Source organism: Pinus tabuliformis, chromosome J (assembly GCF_031772625.1).
Source record: "Pinus tabuliformis cultivar Carrire ecotype Pingquan chromosome J, CPIR1, whole genome shotgun sequence".
Taxonomy (NCBI): Eukaryota; Viridiplantae; Streptophyta; class Pinopsida; order Pinales; family Pinaceae; genus Pinus; species Pinus tabuliformis.
The window spans coordinates 1,463,620,708-1,463,637,872 of NC_142295.1; the positions used below are offsets into that span (position 1 = coordinate 1,463,620,708).

The 17,165-nt window shown below is 37.0% G+C and overlaps 1 protein-coding gene across 3 annotated transcripts in view; it reads right to left on the minus strand.

The window, feature by feature from the left end:
* LOC149232883 (uncharacterized) overlaps nt 1–17,165 on the minus strand; it is a 509,382-nt gene that overhangs the window by 391,883 nt on the left and 100,334 nt on the right. For all 3 annotated transcript variants that reach the window (XM_089379539.1, XM_089379540.1, XM_089379538.1), the window contains exon 5: nt 583–1,089. In XM_089379539.1, coding sequence (XP_089235665.1) covers nt 583–1,089 — 507 coding nt within the window. The remainder of the gene's footprint in view (nt 1–582; nt 1,090–17,165) is intronic.

Below are 17,165 nucleotides of genomic sequence, written 5' to 3' on the forward strand. Positions count from 1 at the left end.
TTCATCGTTTGGAGTAGGTGCAAGATTAATTATCATGTTTTGGAGTAAGTGGATAATTATTTATTTATAATGTGACAAAATCTTCTAAAATCATGTAGGATGTTGTGTTGAGAGGAGAATCACATTGGTAAAATCAGTTACTAAGACAAAACATGTTAGGCTCATTGTTATTAATTGTATTTAATAAAATCACTAAAATAACACTACCTGAAAAGACAATACAGTGATGAAGGAAATTCAGCCGATTCTTCGAAGTTTTCAAGTGCTAAATTCAATTCATTGGGAATGACAAAATAACATTATTTGCCTGACAGCCAAGCTGGAAAAGCCTCTTAATCTGTCCTGGTATGAGGGGTTCTGTTTACTTGAATGTACACCCACCAATGGAAGATGCTGCAGTCCTTAAATCAAACTAAAAAACAGATTAAAACACTAAGAACATATTCATCAAACCTTTCCTTCATCAGCATTCGATAGATCAAGCAAACTTTCAACAAAACAAGAAAAATTACAGAACATCCAGAGCTTACTATCAAGAGGCACTTTCAAGTCACAAGTAACCAGTTTGAGCTTTGAACTTACTTTAGTTCGTCGGTGGATATCATACCATGTGCGCTCATCATTACAGGCTTCTTTTAGATTCTCTTTATGGCGTGCTTTTGCAATTCGAAGCATCAGTGCTAAAACTTGAAATGCATCATCCAGATATTCAAGACTTGAACTGTATGGGGCAAGATCACTTGTTAAAGATTTAGCCACTTCATTTAAGTGACCAGAGGGAAGAGCACATGTTTCACCATTGATTCCACAAAATTCTGTATCTTTACTTTCATTATCAGCAGATGCCGTGATCTCTTGGAAGTCAGACATCTGTATTTGATTGACTAGCCTGTTTAGATCTGCCACTTCAACTGTGGAATCGTCATCCATAGCTGCTTGATCAAATGCTTCACTTTTCCCCTTATGAGGAAAAGAATTGTCTAATCCAGTTTGCGAAACCAAAAGAGAACCTGTAGCATTATCCTCTCTAAAAGCTGGTAGTGATATCTGGGAAACACGTTCAGTATCTACGAGCTTATTGCTTTGACCCTGCAATAAAGAAAACTCATAAGAAAATAGTGCTAATAGACCTCAAAATCAAAGGAAATAGTTACCAAACTTTTCTGCTGAAAACAAGGAATATCTCAAGACAAAAGAAAAGCCTGACCCTCCAAGCAGATTATATCTAGCCTGTCATTCTTCTATTTATGTATGTTAAGATTGAAATTAAAAAACTAATAGTATGTACCCTGTTACCCTTCTTTCAGCAGGGATATGCCAAAAATTTTGAACCGCACCATTTGTAAGTCCAAATGTGTGCAATTTATGGCCCTACAAGGCCATGTCGGATGAAGTGTAAAGTGTATCCTAGTACCCCTTGGGTGGACGGTCATGATCAGTCTTTTTAGTTTTATCTTCATGGTGTTTGGTTTTATGGCTTTGCTGAGTCTCTTTAGTGGGCAATAACTACCTGCCTTCATGGACGTTCTTATGTCATAGGTTGTATTTCGGCGCCCTGAAAATGGATATACTTGGACACATGGGTTACAAGGAAACTTATGTTTTGTAACCTGTAAAGGTGATGGCACTATGTAATAGTGGAAACATCCATTTCATTATATCTTAGCACACCTGTTTTTGATCCCCAAATGGACCATTTATTTTACGTATGCACACATGTTAGGCCATGGCCATCATTCTTTAAGGCAGTCTCACAGTTCACGTTGCATTTGTGCTCCCCATGTCAACATCCCACATTCTCCAAGGAAAGGAGGAGGTCCATTGCACTCTCTAAGGCATGCCAAATCATCTCCAAGTCGAAGAATTTTTTATGCCCTTCTCAAAACACCATTTAAAGCATTATTTTTTCATTAAAGGGGGTCTGATTTCTCCTAGGGCAGCCATGAGGGGCAAAAGATGTGATTGTGAAAAATTCAAGTCTGAAATCCTATTGCAGCAACTAGAATCAATTCTTCTAATTGTTAATTAATTAACAATTTATTTGTTAAGGCAAATATCAAATAAATCACACTGCAACCTTCACAAATAAAACTGCGGAAAATAATAGCATTGGAAACTGAAAAATATGCTAGCATACACACACAAAATTTGAAACACCTATTTTTGGACAAATGTCCCAAGAAAAACTCAACTTGGGAAAACTGATGCAGCAGCTAAGGGTATTATATTATTAAGCAACAGTGAAATTTTGAGTACAATCTATGGATTCCCAACTGGCAATCCAAACAACAAATAATTTGGTTGAAATATCTATGAGGCAAATACCTCAACACCATGCCTGATCCTGCTCCGACCACTGACAAAACTAGCTAGTCGTACAGCCTATGCGTGAGCCTCTCCACAGTGCTTGCGCAAAACCCGACTAGCTAAGCCCGAAACTATAAGAAAAATGACATCCCAGCTGACTCAGCCTCTGGGAGAAATTCACTTGGCCTGCTAAAGAATTTTTGAACCAACAATAACTGAATTTCTCTCTCCTTCAGCAAAATTGATCTCCCTCTAAAGCCTTATGCGCTGCCCCTGCGCAATGCCACTGGGAAATACATCCCTCCAACTACTGACTCTTTGGATCTGGAAAAAAATTTCTTCGGACTCACTGTCCCTACCCCTCTGTCTCTGCTTCCTGTTGACCACTGGAGTGGCACCTGAGCATTATCTAAAGACTCCATGCCCAAGGATGTACCAAAGGATGATTGTACCATCAGAGATCATCACATTATTAAAGTTTTTCAACTTTACTTCTTCTTCTTATCATTTTCTATTGTACCCAAACTCCACAAGCCCTACGGAGATGATGTAAAATGATGCTAGTATGATGAGCTTGAGTCATGTAACAAGCCTAGGTAGCTTGGGATCTTATCATCAAGTGAGTATTACTATGGGAGGTTTATTTCACTTGGTTAATAATCATCTCCCTTCCAAGACTTAATAATTAATTGAATTATTTCCTCCAAATATACCCCAAAGTCAGAGTATTGCTTGATGGTGAGACCTTGGGTGAGTCCTAGTGTCTAAAGTCATTGTATATCACCATACTAGATCACTCGTAAAGTTTCGTGGAATTTGGTTAGGTCTACAAGGTCATTTTTTTAATTTTTAAAATTTCCCACAAGGTAGAAATTGGAATAAACTTTGTATCTGAAATGTAATAAGTGATGTCTAGAGAAGTTGCATGGGTTATGAGTAATAAAAATTGCACCTCTAAAACTCAAATTTCTACTAAGACACACTTTAAAGGGTTAAAAATGTGTTTTGGACCCTCAAAACCCACTTTTCCTAAGTTTAGTAGAAAAAATGGCAATAAATTAAGCCAGCAATTAAATAAATGGAGAAAAATAAATATCCACACATGCTAAACGATGTGGAAATGAGGTGGAAAATCATGGAGTTAAAGTGAAGTCCGAAGGTGATGTGGACCCCTAAAATCAGGGAAAAGACATGTGCTCCAAGAAAATCGATTTTTTGGAGGGGACCACAAGGAAAAAGCGCATTTAATGAAGGAAATTTGAATTGCCTTAGTGAGTCAACTTTTTGGTGGGATTTGACTTGGATTTTTACAGGAGATGAGTGGAGAGTGGTCTCCTACCAATCCACTCCCATCTACACATGTCCCTCCTCAACTACGAGTTAACTCCTCTCATGAATTATGTTGGCCTCTCTGGGGAATTCGAATTGCATGATTGAGCTTTGGGATTGTCATCATCACACTTGGAATTTGGCTCTTCATTGGGATCTCTACCAATTCTCCTATATAATTGAGCCTTGGGCTCTCACTTTGTAATCTTTTGCAACTAGCTATTGTGCTTGGGGAAACTCTGCTCCTATGTACTCTTGTGTTTTATATGAATAAAAAGACTTTGGGGATCGTTCATGGGTGTTTCTCTCTTGGAGTTGTGCTTGGCTCAATGATGGTGTATTCCTCTACTTGTGTTTAATTTGATTTCATTTTCTCATATGCTTTTAGAGAGTTGTGAATGTATAACTATCTTACATTTTCAATTAATTATTTGATATGCTCTAATCTAGACAACTCTATCTATTTTCATACAAAATCTAGAGTTCTTTTCTCATTGTTTATTGATTTAATTCATATGACCTAATGCGCATTTGAATTTTTGTAGAGGCCATCTTTTGGATCAACTAGCAAGCGTGAGGGGAAGTCTTCAAGAGGCCAACCCGCTTTTGGCATAGCTATCAAGGAGCTCCTATCGTTATTTGAATCTTAATAGCTTATCTTTTGAGAGTGTTGGTTTTGCAGGGGTCCTTTTGACATAGTTTGTGTTTAAGCCGATTATTTCAAGCAAATCTATACCACCTTATACTCCTGTGTTTTCATTCCTTATTGTTGATTTGAGGTAGCATCGGATGTGCTCTAGGCCTCAAATTTTGCAGGGAGGCTTGGGCACATGTATTCCAAAGAACCCAGAAAGCATTTTGGGAAATTCCACCTAGAGACGATTATATTAAAATAATTAATCTTTTTTAATGGGACCCTAAGTCTAAACTTAGGAAATTAAAAATATTAATGGGTATTAATCTAATTGTGGGTGTAACTTCTAGAAGAAGATGAGGATTGAGCTAAAATGATCTTAGCCATTGATTAGCTTTTGATCTGGGTCGTTGAATGTCAACGAAAAGATTATTTAAATAAGCTTGAGGATCATTTGGAAGATACACTGAAAGATCAAGAGATCGAATTTATGAAGTGAGAAGTTCTTAGAAGGAAACTCTGATCGAGTAGATTTCTTGTAGTTGAGGGGCAGAGATAGCATCCGGAGAGAGAGATTTTCTCAGTCGGAGAATCATCAGCAGAGAGAGGCAAAAAGTGATCCAGCTACTCTCATGCAGAGGCTGATGCAAGGCAATGCAGGGCCACGCAGAGGCAGCGTAGAGGGTTAGAGAAAGTCCGAAATTTTGTAGCAGAGTCGGTTTCAGAGGCCGAGAGTCGGGATATGAGACCGAGAGGCTGAGAGCAGTGACTTCAGGCAGCAAATCGATCAATTGGCTGGGTGACGCAGTGCCTAGAGGGGTTGATGCAGCGACTGCGTGAGGATTGCGCAAAGGCAGCGTAGGGCCTGCCAGAGGCACCTCATCCAGTGACCTGATCAGCTGGGATTTTTCTCAATGATTGCATGAGGTAATCTCACAAATCTTTCTGCAAGTATTTCTCTCTCTGTAACTGAATAACCCTTGAGGTATTCAGAGATGTATTCAAAATTTGCTACTGCTTAATAATAATAAACCCTTAGATCTACTGCACCAATTTTCCCGCATTGGGTTTGTCCGAGGACATTTGTCCAAAAAAATGATGTTATTGCGTTGTATTTTCTTTCTTGCTCAGTCTCTTGTTTCCGCATATAAATTAATTAAGTGAAGGCTGCAATCTATGTATCTCAATATTTGTCGTAGTAAACTGCAAATAACTTGTTCATGTAAATCTAACAAGTAGGAAAAATATCATCAGTTGTTGTAGTAAGGATTCCGGTTTAGGAATTTTCACCTGGTATCAGAGCTACATGTGGAACAAGAAGACCCAGCGCTGAGCAAAAGAGGGAGATCGAAAAGTTGTAGGAGGCAGCAGTGCGAAACCCCAGAGGGTTTGCGCAGTAATAGCTGGAAGGCTGAAATTTCGAGGCAATCTCTCTCCGAGCAGGTCGACAGAGAGAAGAGCTTCCGGATCAAGATTTTGCCAAGGGAGAGGGAGCAGCGCTGAAGCCTCAGCGTGAGGAGAAGCTGGCGGGATGCAATTTTTTCTGCAGGCAATTTGCTAGGCAAAAATTCGTCAGAAGAGAGAGGAGAAACACGGTTAAGGGAATTTCTTCCTCAGAGAATTCCTAGCCAAGGAATTCAAATTCTCTAGAGCTAAGCAGCAGCAAGGGGAAGCAGTTTTACTAGCTCCAGCAGGGAGTGCGTAGGCTAGCCCAGCAGCAGAGCAAAGAGAGAGGAGATTTTCGACATTTGTGGCAGAAATGGCAACCAGTGGTTTCAAGGATCAGGACAGGTTGGATGGGGCATCCAACTACGTCATATGGGAGACAAGAATGTCGTTCCTTCTACAGGAGCATGCCCTCGTCGACAACGTGGTGGTTGTCCCTGCAGATGCAGGTCCGTTGAAGAAATACAAGGTCGATCTGGCGAAGGCAAAAAGAATAATCCTAGACAGAGTGAAGGATCATGTGGTCTATCACATCGCTAGCAGAGGGACTGCTAAGGAGATGTGGGACGCTTTGTCTATATTATATCAGGGATCTTTCAAGCAGCAAAAGATGTACCTTGAGCAGAAGCTGAGATCTGCTCAAATGCAAAAGAAGAGCGTGTGGATCCATTCCTCACGAAGCTTCAGGAGACCCGTGATGAATTGTCTATTGTGGGGCATACACCTCAAGATTCAGAGTTGGTTAGACTGGCCCTCAATTCTGTCTCAGATGAGTGGCAAGTCTTTGTCTAGAGTATCCTAGGCAGAGTAGCTTTGCCAAATTGGGATGAGATGTGGGCAACTCTAAAACAAGAGGAGTTAAGGAGAGACTTAGTCAAAGTTAAACTTGACGGAAGCAGCAGCAGTGGGTCGAAGCCCAAGGAGGAGGAGAATAATGCAGCCCTTGCATCGAAGGGACAGCAAGAGCAGCGAAGACGTAAGAAGGACATCTCGAAGATCAAGTGTTTCAGGTGTGGTGAGATGGGTTACTACACTACTCAATGTCCTCTCAAGAAAAAGGACAAGGATGAGAAGCACGATCTGAACGTTGTGCCCGCCAAGATCGAAGAGGAGTTCGCCATGATTGCCGAGATACCTCCAAGAGAGAGGTGGGCTGATTTGGAGTTGTAGTTTGAAAGAGCTATAGATGGGCAGGATCCTTGAGGAACCCACTTCTTAGATCAATTCCTTGCTACAGGAGCCTATATCAGAGGTAGCAGGATGGACTAGTGTCGAATGGTGTCAAGGAGTGTCGAAGAGACAGTGGCAGTGGCTAGGAGTGCCATCGACTGAGCAACACAAAGCAGAGTTGGCAACAGTGTAGATGGCATAAAGCAGAGGTTAGCAGCAGCGCAATAGATTCAGAGGGTCAGCACAGAGGCTAGCAGCAGTCAAGCTCCAGTTTTCACGTGGTAATAGGTATCATACTAAACATAGTTAATTAAGTAATTTTGGATGTTTTTCTGTTGCTGATGGAGTAGAAGCAACAGTTTGCAGTCCAATGCAGTGGCAGTTAGTAGTGGAAATGCTAGTAGCAGCACAGATGCAACACTTGAAAGGGAGTTGTAGTACGGATGTAGTGTTGACAGTGGCAGTGTCAGCGACAGTACAGTTGTAGCAGCAGCACAGTAGTTGGTAGACAGCATGTCAGACATCAGCAGTGCAGAGGACGATGCTTCAGAGTCAAAAAAGTATGCAACAGCGTATATTGCTAGAGAAAATTCCTCGCTAAGAGTGAGTGTTGATTTCGGGTACCATCGGATGTGCTCTAGGCCTGAAATTTTACAAGGAGGCTTGGGCACATGTATTCCAAAGAACCCAGAAAGCATTTTGGGAAATTCGACCCATAAACAATTTTATTAAAATAATTAATATTTTTTAATGGGCCCTGTTGACATCTACTGGTCAACTACCCATGCAGTACACCACCCTTTTCTTGGCAGAAAGGGGTAGCACCTGATCAGCATGTCCGTGCCATCCTGCAGTCATCAGCAGCTTAATCATTTTGATTGTAAACCCAGTCTGCATGTATGAATTGTAAATAATCCTAGCAGATATGAGTCGTGTATGTAAATTGCCTAGGTGGACCTAACTTTCAAATGATAATCTACGTCCCGGAAGGTTTTTCGTCTCACCGATCTACGATCGGCAGAGTTTTCCTTCAGCCTGACCCCAAAGCCGGGATTGATTTTGTCATTCGCATTTTAGGAGAATCCTAGTGTGTTAACCTGCTAGATTATAGTTGTGTCGCAGAAACTGGGTGGTTTATGAGGGTCTATGTTAAGTGGGTTTGTCCCCTTAAGATGTAAATTGTAAAAGTCATGATGTAATGTGTCTTGAGGGTTGAAAAATGTTTTAAATCCCCTCATGAGTCCTAAGTCCTAGGTCCTAGGTGATGTTTCCGAAGGCTTAGTTCGATGATCCATTTAATAAAATAATAAAATAATAAAAAATCATAAAATAGAGCAAAAACCCTAAAATAATAAAATAATAATATTTTAAGTGAATGCATGCAAAATATTATTTTAATAATAAGTTAACAATTTCGACGGATGAGATTAAGAGATGTCTTGATCCTCATCGACGGTCGAGATCATTTCGACATGGATCACTCGAACTAGCCGTTGGGATCATTTCCTTTAAATAGGGTCTTAGGGGGTCATTTCAGATCATCAGGAGGAAGATCTGTGGGTCTGGTACTGAAGAAGCTCTCTTGTAAATCTGTTTCTGGTTAATAAAAGAAGACTTTGGGGTCCATATCTTGCTGGTGTTACTCTCTTGAAATGCTGTGAGATTGTTTAATTTTCTGCATATTTTATTTTCAGCCATTAATAATAGCTAATTGTAGAGTATTGTGAGCACAGGTATCTTGCTCACTTGCTAGGGTTTGAGTGTTGTTAGGGTTTCTGAAGTAATGGCAGGTATCTCCATTACTTTTTGAGATCTAGCAGCATTTTTGCCCTCTTTACTGATGGTTGTTTTGAGCTGTGCAGAAAACCCTTTCTGAAGGAAATTTGTGGGCGTTCGGGGAAGTTCTCGGCTGAACCAGCCAACTCCCGCAAGCATTTTTTGCTGAGCCCAGTTGGATTTGATCCTGGGTCTATCATTCGGTTTATTTTTCTAATTTGCATGAGAGATTTTCTGAAGTCCTTCACAGTGAAAATCTGAAATCTTTATTTCTTTAAAATTTCCTGTGCTCATTGCTGAATCTGGCTGTTAAGGGGCCAAAAATTTGTACATTAATCAGTTGTTTTAGGGTTTCAAATTTTTCTGATCTAGGGTTTCAAATTTTTGCTTAGTGCAGATTTAAGATTAGGGTTTGTCTTTTTTGCAATTGCAGGACTGCCGTCAAGGTTGACACGCCGACACACTGTGCATAAGCAGCAGATTTAAACGTGAGGCATTCTTGGGTTGCTGGTTTATATATGCGTTAGATTGCGTCCTTCAGCCTGCAAATAAAGAGTCGATCCTTTCTCCCTCAGCGAGCGCATCTCCTCAGGCGTCCTCATTTTAATCTGCAGTCACATAAATCAAGCCGACATTCTCTTAAGCAATCCCATCCGCCATCAGTCGAAGCTGCCAAATGCGTTAAGGGGAAAACGTATCTACTCCTGCGGCTACGTCTTCCACCTGTCAGACAAAAAGAAATATATATATATCGCTGAAGCAAACGACGAATTTCGGGTGGTCTATATCCTTGAAGAACGCAGTGAATGAACAGTTCAATGTGACGACGATTCACCTGAAGACACCTCACTGTTTCAGCGCAGGGTTTCGAGGATTTCTTGAACTATATTTCGAACAAAGTTAGCGAGGGTTAAGCCTGGAGAAAAGCGAAGCAGCAAAGCCGCCATCGATCACTGCATATCAGCTATTGATTCACGCATTGTATTAAAAGCTTCATTCACGCAGCGTTATCGACATATAGCTGTAACAGAACCTGTTGACACAAAGCCGGATTATTTCAAGGAAGAGCCATTTCCAAATGAGGATCTGCATGCACACTCAGAAAACGATTCAAGTCCACCCATCGTCTTCACATATGCCTGCGTGTTATCGTTAGCAGATGATTCCCTTCAGGAACGCTGAGACGCCAGCAACCTGCAGCAAGAACTTGTTCCTCTCTCACGTAGACGGGTTAACCAGCTATCCGTCGAAGACTTTGGTTCATTGCCGCAGGTAACATCGATTCATCGCCGCAGGTAACGTCTCATCGTTCAGCATTTTTTTCATTTTCGATATGCATAGGCCTGCGTTTTGGGTTTATTTTCGATAGGCGTAGGTTAGTTTCTTTTAATCCTAACATTTTCGTAATTTAATTTCTTTAGGTTTGGGTTTGTATCAAATTTAATAGAAAATAAAAAAATGTTAATTATTGTTATAGGTTAGCGATAGTTTTAATTTAGATTGTAATTTAGATTTTATTTTTTTTAGTTTAGTTTAGGTTATTTAAATTTAGATCTTAGGCTTGATTTTAATTTTTTTTTTAGACTTTAATGTTTCATAGTTAGATTTCAATTTTGTTTTAATTAGACTCTAAATTAAAATTTCAATTTTTTTTTTTTAGATTTTCATTTTAATTTGTTTTGTTTTAAATTTAGATTTTAAATTTAGGTTTTAGAGATTTTAAATTTTAGATTTATTTTAAGTTTCATTTTAGATTTTATTATTAAAAAAAAAAAAAAAAAAAAAAAAATTGAAAAATAAAAATTTGTGGAAATTTTCTTTGTTAGATCCAGTTTTTTTCGGGAATTATCATCTTTCATGCTGAGATCTAAAATTTTCAAGTCGAGATACGAATATGATATCTGGTTAATGATTTACGCTTCTCGTGGTGGTTTAAAGCATTTATCTTTTTTCAAATTTCTCAGTTGCTGGATATCGCTTTGGTCATGTGATTTAGCCGATACCTTTTGATGACAAATGATTGTTGTTCACGGTTTATGTTTCTATATCATTTAACAAGAAATCGTTTTAATAACAATCTTTTAAGGCACTGGTCTGCTAAATTAATCAAATCATTTTAAGTGCTTGTCTTAATCGTGTCTCGTGTCTCCCAACCAATTGGTCGACAGTTGGTCTCATCATCTCACAGGGACTACCCCCCTTAGCCGCGGGAGACAGGTTTAAACGGAGGGATCGGGGATCAAGGTGACTGCCCCCGGTCTGAGGGTTGTCGTGTCAATCCGCGCGACAACAGGCCCCTAAGTCTAAACTTAAGAAATTAAAAATAGTAATGGGTATTAATCTAATTGTGGGTGTAACTTCTAGAAGAAGACAAGGATCAAGCTAAAATGATCTTAGCCTTTGAATAGTTTTTAATCTGGGCCATTGAATGTCAACGAGAAGATTATTTAAGAAAGCTTGACGGTCATTTAGAAGATACACCGAGAGATCAAAAGATCGAATTTATAAAGTGAGAAGTTCTGAGGAGGAAATCTTGATCGAGTAGATTTCTTGCAGTTGAGGGGCAAAGATAGCATCCGGAGAGAGGGAGAGAGAGATTTTCTCAGCCGGAGAATCATCAACAAAGAGAGGCAAAAAGTGATCTAGCAGCTCTCACACAGAGGCTGGCGCAGTGCCATGCAGGGCCAAGCAGAGGCAGCACAGAGAGTGAGAGAGAGTCTGAAATTTTGTAGTAGAGTCAGTCTCAGAAGCCGGGAAGCCGAGGTGTGAGGCGGGGAGGCTAAGATCAGTGACTCCGGGCAGCAAATCGATCAGTTGGCTGGGTGACACAGTGCCTAGAGGGGTTGAAGCAGGGATTGCGCAGAGGCAACGCAGGGCCTGCGAGAGGCACCTCTTCCAGTGACCGGATCAGCCGGGATTGTTCTCAGTGATTGTGTGAGGTAATCTCACAAATCTTTCTGCGAATATTTCTCTCTCTGTAACTTAATAACCCTTGAGGTATTCAGAGATGTATTCAGAATTTGCTACTGCTTAATAATAATAAACCCTTAAATCTGTTGCACCAGTTTTCCCACATTAGGTTTTTCCAGGGACATTTGTCCAAGAATAACGGTGTTATTGTGTTGCATTTTCTTTCTTTCTCAATCTCTTGTTTCCGCATATAAATTAATTAAGTGAATACCGCAGTGTATGTATTTCAATATTTGTCGTAGGACACTGCAAAAAACTTGTTCATGTAAATCTAACAAGTAAGAGAAATATCATCAGTTGCTGCAGTAGGGATTCCAGTTTAGGAATTTTCACACTTATCTAGATAGTCAAGAGCTTTCATAAGCTAGACAAGTGATGGGGTATTTTCCCATCACTTGATTTAGTTTTTTTATATCATTTTGTAGCATTATCACTCACTTACATGCCCTCTTTTTACACTAACTTTGGTTTTAGTTTTGCAGCTCTAACATTTTTCTTTGTAGGTTCTCTCAAACTCCAAAGATTCATTTCCAAGGAGGTCGTGGGCATAAGGAGTGCTTGTGGAAGAAGCTAGGCCATGCATCACTTTGGAGCTTCTAATTTCTAATTGTAATGCCTCTTCTTCTCTCTTGAGGCTCCCATTCTTGTGGGGAATTCGTTGTTATTCAAAGAGCTATCATTGTATCTTTCCATTACTCCTTGGGTAGCCCTCAAAGAGACTCTAACCTCATTGTAACACCATAATAATAAAATTTATGTTTTTGTTGTGGGAGTGTGTGCCTTACCATTGGCATCCCTACCTCTCCATTTTAGGAGAGAATCTTGGATGGATTGACTTGTTGGTTCTAACTTTTCCATTTTTCTTTCACATCACATATGCATGCTGTAATTGGAAAATAACACAAATCACATTTCTCTATTTTCAAGTTTTCTATTTAAATTAGTAATTAACATAGCCAACTATCTCATTTACTTTCAAGTTTGCTAAAGTTCTTTAAACTTTCACTATTTACAATTGTTGCTACAAGTCTCAAATTTACATTTCCTTCGCAAAGCAATGTACTCTCACTTTGTGCAAGCATCTTTATTATTTTGTTTTAGCAAATCTTGACATACTTGGCTTGGCTATTGTCTAAATCATTCATGCTTTATGGTTGTGCCACATTTCCATTTTGAGTATATTTCAAGCATTGTGTATTGGGAAAATTTATCTTTCAAGGCAGTGATTTACTTTCATGTCAAGCAAGTTGTCTTTCCTTTTCTCAAGTTACAAGTTTCTTTTTGCAAAGCTATTGTGAGCAGAAATCTCAAGTTTATCTTTCAAAGCATTTGCAATTTACATTGAGAAATTTTACGAATTTCATTTGCTTTAGTTGGTTATTGGTTCATCATCTATCTTTAGAAACTCACAATTTTTATGAAGCTTATGCATCTTGTGTTTATTTGAGAAACTAGAGTAGTAATCTTGTGGAGAATATTTAATTGAAACAATTTTTTTCATAGCACTTATAACATCACTTGCATATCATAATAGGCATTCTAATTTAGTTGCATTTTAAAATTAACCTCCAAGCATCAGCTTGGTTGATAGAATCATAGGAAAAAACTTTATTGGAAAGTTTTTTCAATTGGTACGAAGTAAGGTAAAGGTGTGTGACCCTGCAATTATGAAGGTGGCTTGTCCCCTTGTAGGAAGGAAAGCACACGTTTGCTAGTAAGACTCAAGGAACGGGTATCATTAATGACACCACTGTGTCCTCGCCCCCTCTTTCTTACGGTCACCCCAATTTTTACCCTTTGGCAAGAGCTCAAGAGGAGGATCTCTGACCTAGATTAGGCATTTAGACTAAAAGTAACCAAGATAATTGCATCCAATTTTAGTTGAGGTGCATTTCATATTAACACATCTTATTGTTTTACTTGCAAATAACCATTACACTTGTCATCTGTGAATGTGTTGAATTGAACACTCTATTTTTGGCAAGTATCATCTCATTCTATATTTTGCAAGTAGAATTCTAAATGGTTTCCTTTGCAAGATATTCTATCCTTGTATGCTTTGGATTAACAAATGATCATATATCTTGAAAGCATCTTTATATCGTGTATTGATTATTTTATTGTGATAACATCTTGTATTTCATTTTCAGGATTACTTGTGATTCCATTTGAAAACATTTCATTTATTTTGATCAAAAGTATCTTTCATTTTTGAACAATATTTTGAAGGCACTGGTTTTACATATACTTATTGCTATCTCATGTGTTGATGGTTATTAAAGTTCATTTTGGTTCACATTGTTCATATTATATTTGCGTGTAATCTCAAAAGTAATTCATTTCACTCTAACATCTCCTAGAAACTTCACATCTTTTAACTTAGTTTTCCATTTAGGGGCCACCCCCCTTAGCTAACCTAGGAGATAGCTTAAATGGAGAGAGCTAGGAATAGGTGGCAACCCCATCTCTTTAATTTGCCACCAACCACACCTTGTAGGGTCAACGGCGTTTCTCACTAATTGGTCGGTGTGTGTGACAGGCGACAACATTCTTTTGGCGTCGTTGTTGGGGACAAGCCTTCTTGTACCTAGAAAATCGACTAACTTTTGGTTTTGGCATATTGAACTTTAAGATTAGATTCTTGCTCAAGTGGTGACTCCATTGAATTCAAATTTTGCAAGAGTTTCTCCTAGGAGAAATCCAAGTGGTCTAGTTAGCCTCACTCCTGATCCTGAAAAGGTTTTTAGAGAGAGGTTAAATGGACTTTCTCATAGTAGAACTCTTGCTAATCTTGGGCAAGAGGCTATTTCTCATATTCATTTGTTTTTTCAAGAACAAGTAGAGCCAAGAATCATGAATGATCTTTTTGGTCCTTGTAATTTTACTAACATAAATGGCTCTCCTCACAATATCCCTGACAAGACTATTGAAAAGTTGCCTTCTTTCCAAGGTAACATTGACATTAGTGTTGCATCACATGTGAAGAACTTCAATGTTTGCATCTTTCAATAGTGTAACACTACTAACTATGAGGATGTAAACATGAGACTTTTTGTTCTCTCTTTAGAAGAAGATGCTCTTAATTGGCTCACTGAGAAACCTGCTAACTCTTATGACTCCTTGCAAGCAATTATCAATGCTTTCATGGAAAAATAGGGAGAAAAGAAAGAAAATAGTCACTTGATCAATGTCATTAGCAACATGAACAAAAATGAGAATGAAACCATGGAGGAGTTTAACAAGAGATTTAATGAATTGGTGAAAGGCATGCTTGTGACTGTTAAACCCACTGATAAATTTCTCTTGTGCTCATATTTGGATGCGTTTGGTGTCGATACTGCTCATGAGTTGAGGAGCAAAGAGCCTACGAATTTGGGCGTAGCCAAAACTGAAGGCTTGAAGATGGAAAAGGATAGAAAGCAATCAGGAGAATCTAAAATTCCTAGTTTCAATAGAGGCCCATCAAAATCTCATGATTCTAAGGGGAAGGCAAAAGAAGAAAGTGCACATGATCCTATTAAGGAGTTGAATCAACTTATTAATACAATGGAAGCAAATCACGCTAATCAAATGAATGCCATCCAAATAGATTGGTGGCCATGGACAAAAATCAAGCTAGGATATTCCAAAATCAAGGCAATGACAAATGGCAAAAGAAGGGAACACAGGCCACCAAATCCATTTGAGTCTACCAATTTAGTTGATGATCCAATCCCATATTGTAGACCTTGTGATGAAATGCATGATTAAGACACTTGTCCTTATGCCATAAGGATTTTAGGAGGAATGGCTAGGACAAGTGAGCATAACAATGTGGATTTAAGACCTCTGTGGTACATTATTTTCGAATTAGTCACCGGAGATTCCACAGTAAGAACATTTTTCTGCCAACGTTTCAAATCCCAACTGGGATCCATCATCAGGGCAACTTGAATGCTTGATAGAAGAAGAGCAGATTTTTAGGGTTTAAATAGAAATGAGGAGAGAAAAGAGGGGAAGGTCGGCTCTCAATTTTATTTTTTATTTTTTTTTTTGAGAAGTCGGCTGCCTCTTGATTTAATTGATTCATTTAATTAATTAATAATTTTTTGTTTAATTGAATATTATTATAATCATTAGTAATAGTAAAATTAATTAATATAAATTATTATTAAGATTAATTGAAAGGTTATAATAATTTTAATATAGTAATTAGTAGTTAGAAATATTAATTGCAATGATCAAAATTAATGATTATTATTACTTTAATTATTATTATTAATATAATAATTAGTACTTAGTAATACTTATAATATCAAATCAATAATATATATTATTTATTAAAATTAATTGAAATGATTAAAATTATTATAATTATTATTATTAATATAATAATTAATTATATTAATTATTATCAATATAATAATTAATTATTAATATAATAATTGATATAGTAATTAATATAATAATTGGTAATTAGTAATACTTGTAATATCAAATCAATAATATATATTATTTTTAAAAATTTATTGAAATGATTATAATTATTTTAATTAGTGGAAGCTAGTTTCCCCTAATCAGGAAAATTAACCCGATATCAGTATAATAATAATAATAATAATTCTCCATTAAACTTTACAATATTAATTAATTAGGTTTTTAATTTAATCACCCTTATTAATTTCCTATTATAAGAATATCTTTTTTAATATAATAATAATAATCATTAAATATTTATTCTTTCAAATTATTATAAAATTTAATAATAATCAATAATAATTAATATCAATTATTATAATTAATTATCATATTTATATTAATATAATTAATTATTATATTAATAATAGTTATTATAATAATTATAATCATTTCCATTATCTTTAATAATATATATTATTGATTTGGTATTATAAGTATTACTAAATACTAATTATTATATTAATAACAATAATTAATGTAATTATAATCATTTCTATTAATTTTAATAATAATATATTAATTAATAATAATTAATTCAAATTAATAATAATAATAATTAATATCTAATTAATTAATAATAATAATAATTAATAATTAATTTTAATTAATAATTATAATTAATTTTTAATTAATAATAATTAAAATAATTAATTATTATATTAATATAATTAATTATTATATTAATAATAATTGATGATGATCATGATGATGGTTAACGTCCGCTGAGACCAAATAATGGTCTATCGGACCTAAAGAAACAAATTATCTATTTTGACTTAAGATTTTATTCCTATGCTCAAAAAGCTTGGAGAGAAGCCTCCCGAGCTCACTATAATTTTGACATTGTAAAAGGCTAGGAAGGTCAGTATTGTAACAAAGATTGTGAAACTGAGATCTAATGTGGTTATACACGGGGCACTCTAAGAGGAAGTGGTTTTCATCCTCGATGTTCCTATTCTTACATATATGGCAGATCCTTTCCGTCCATGGCGTTTTAGGAACTGCCCAACGACCTGTTTCACTATGGAGCTCATGAGAATTCGTTCTAATCTTTGCTATATTAATTTTCTTCTTT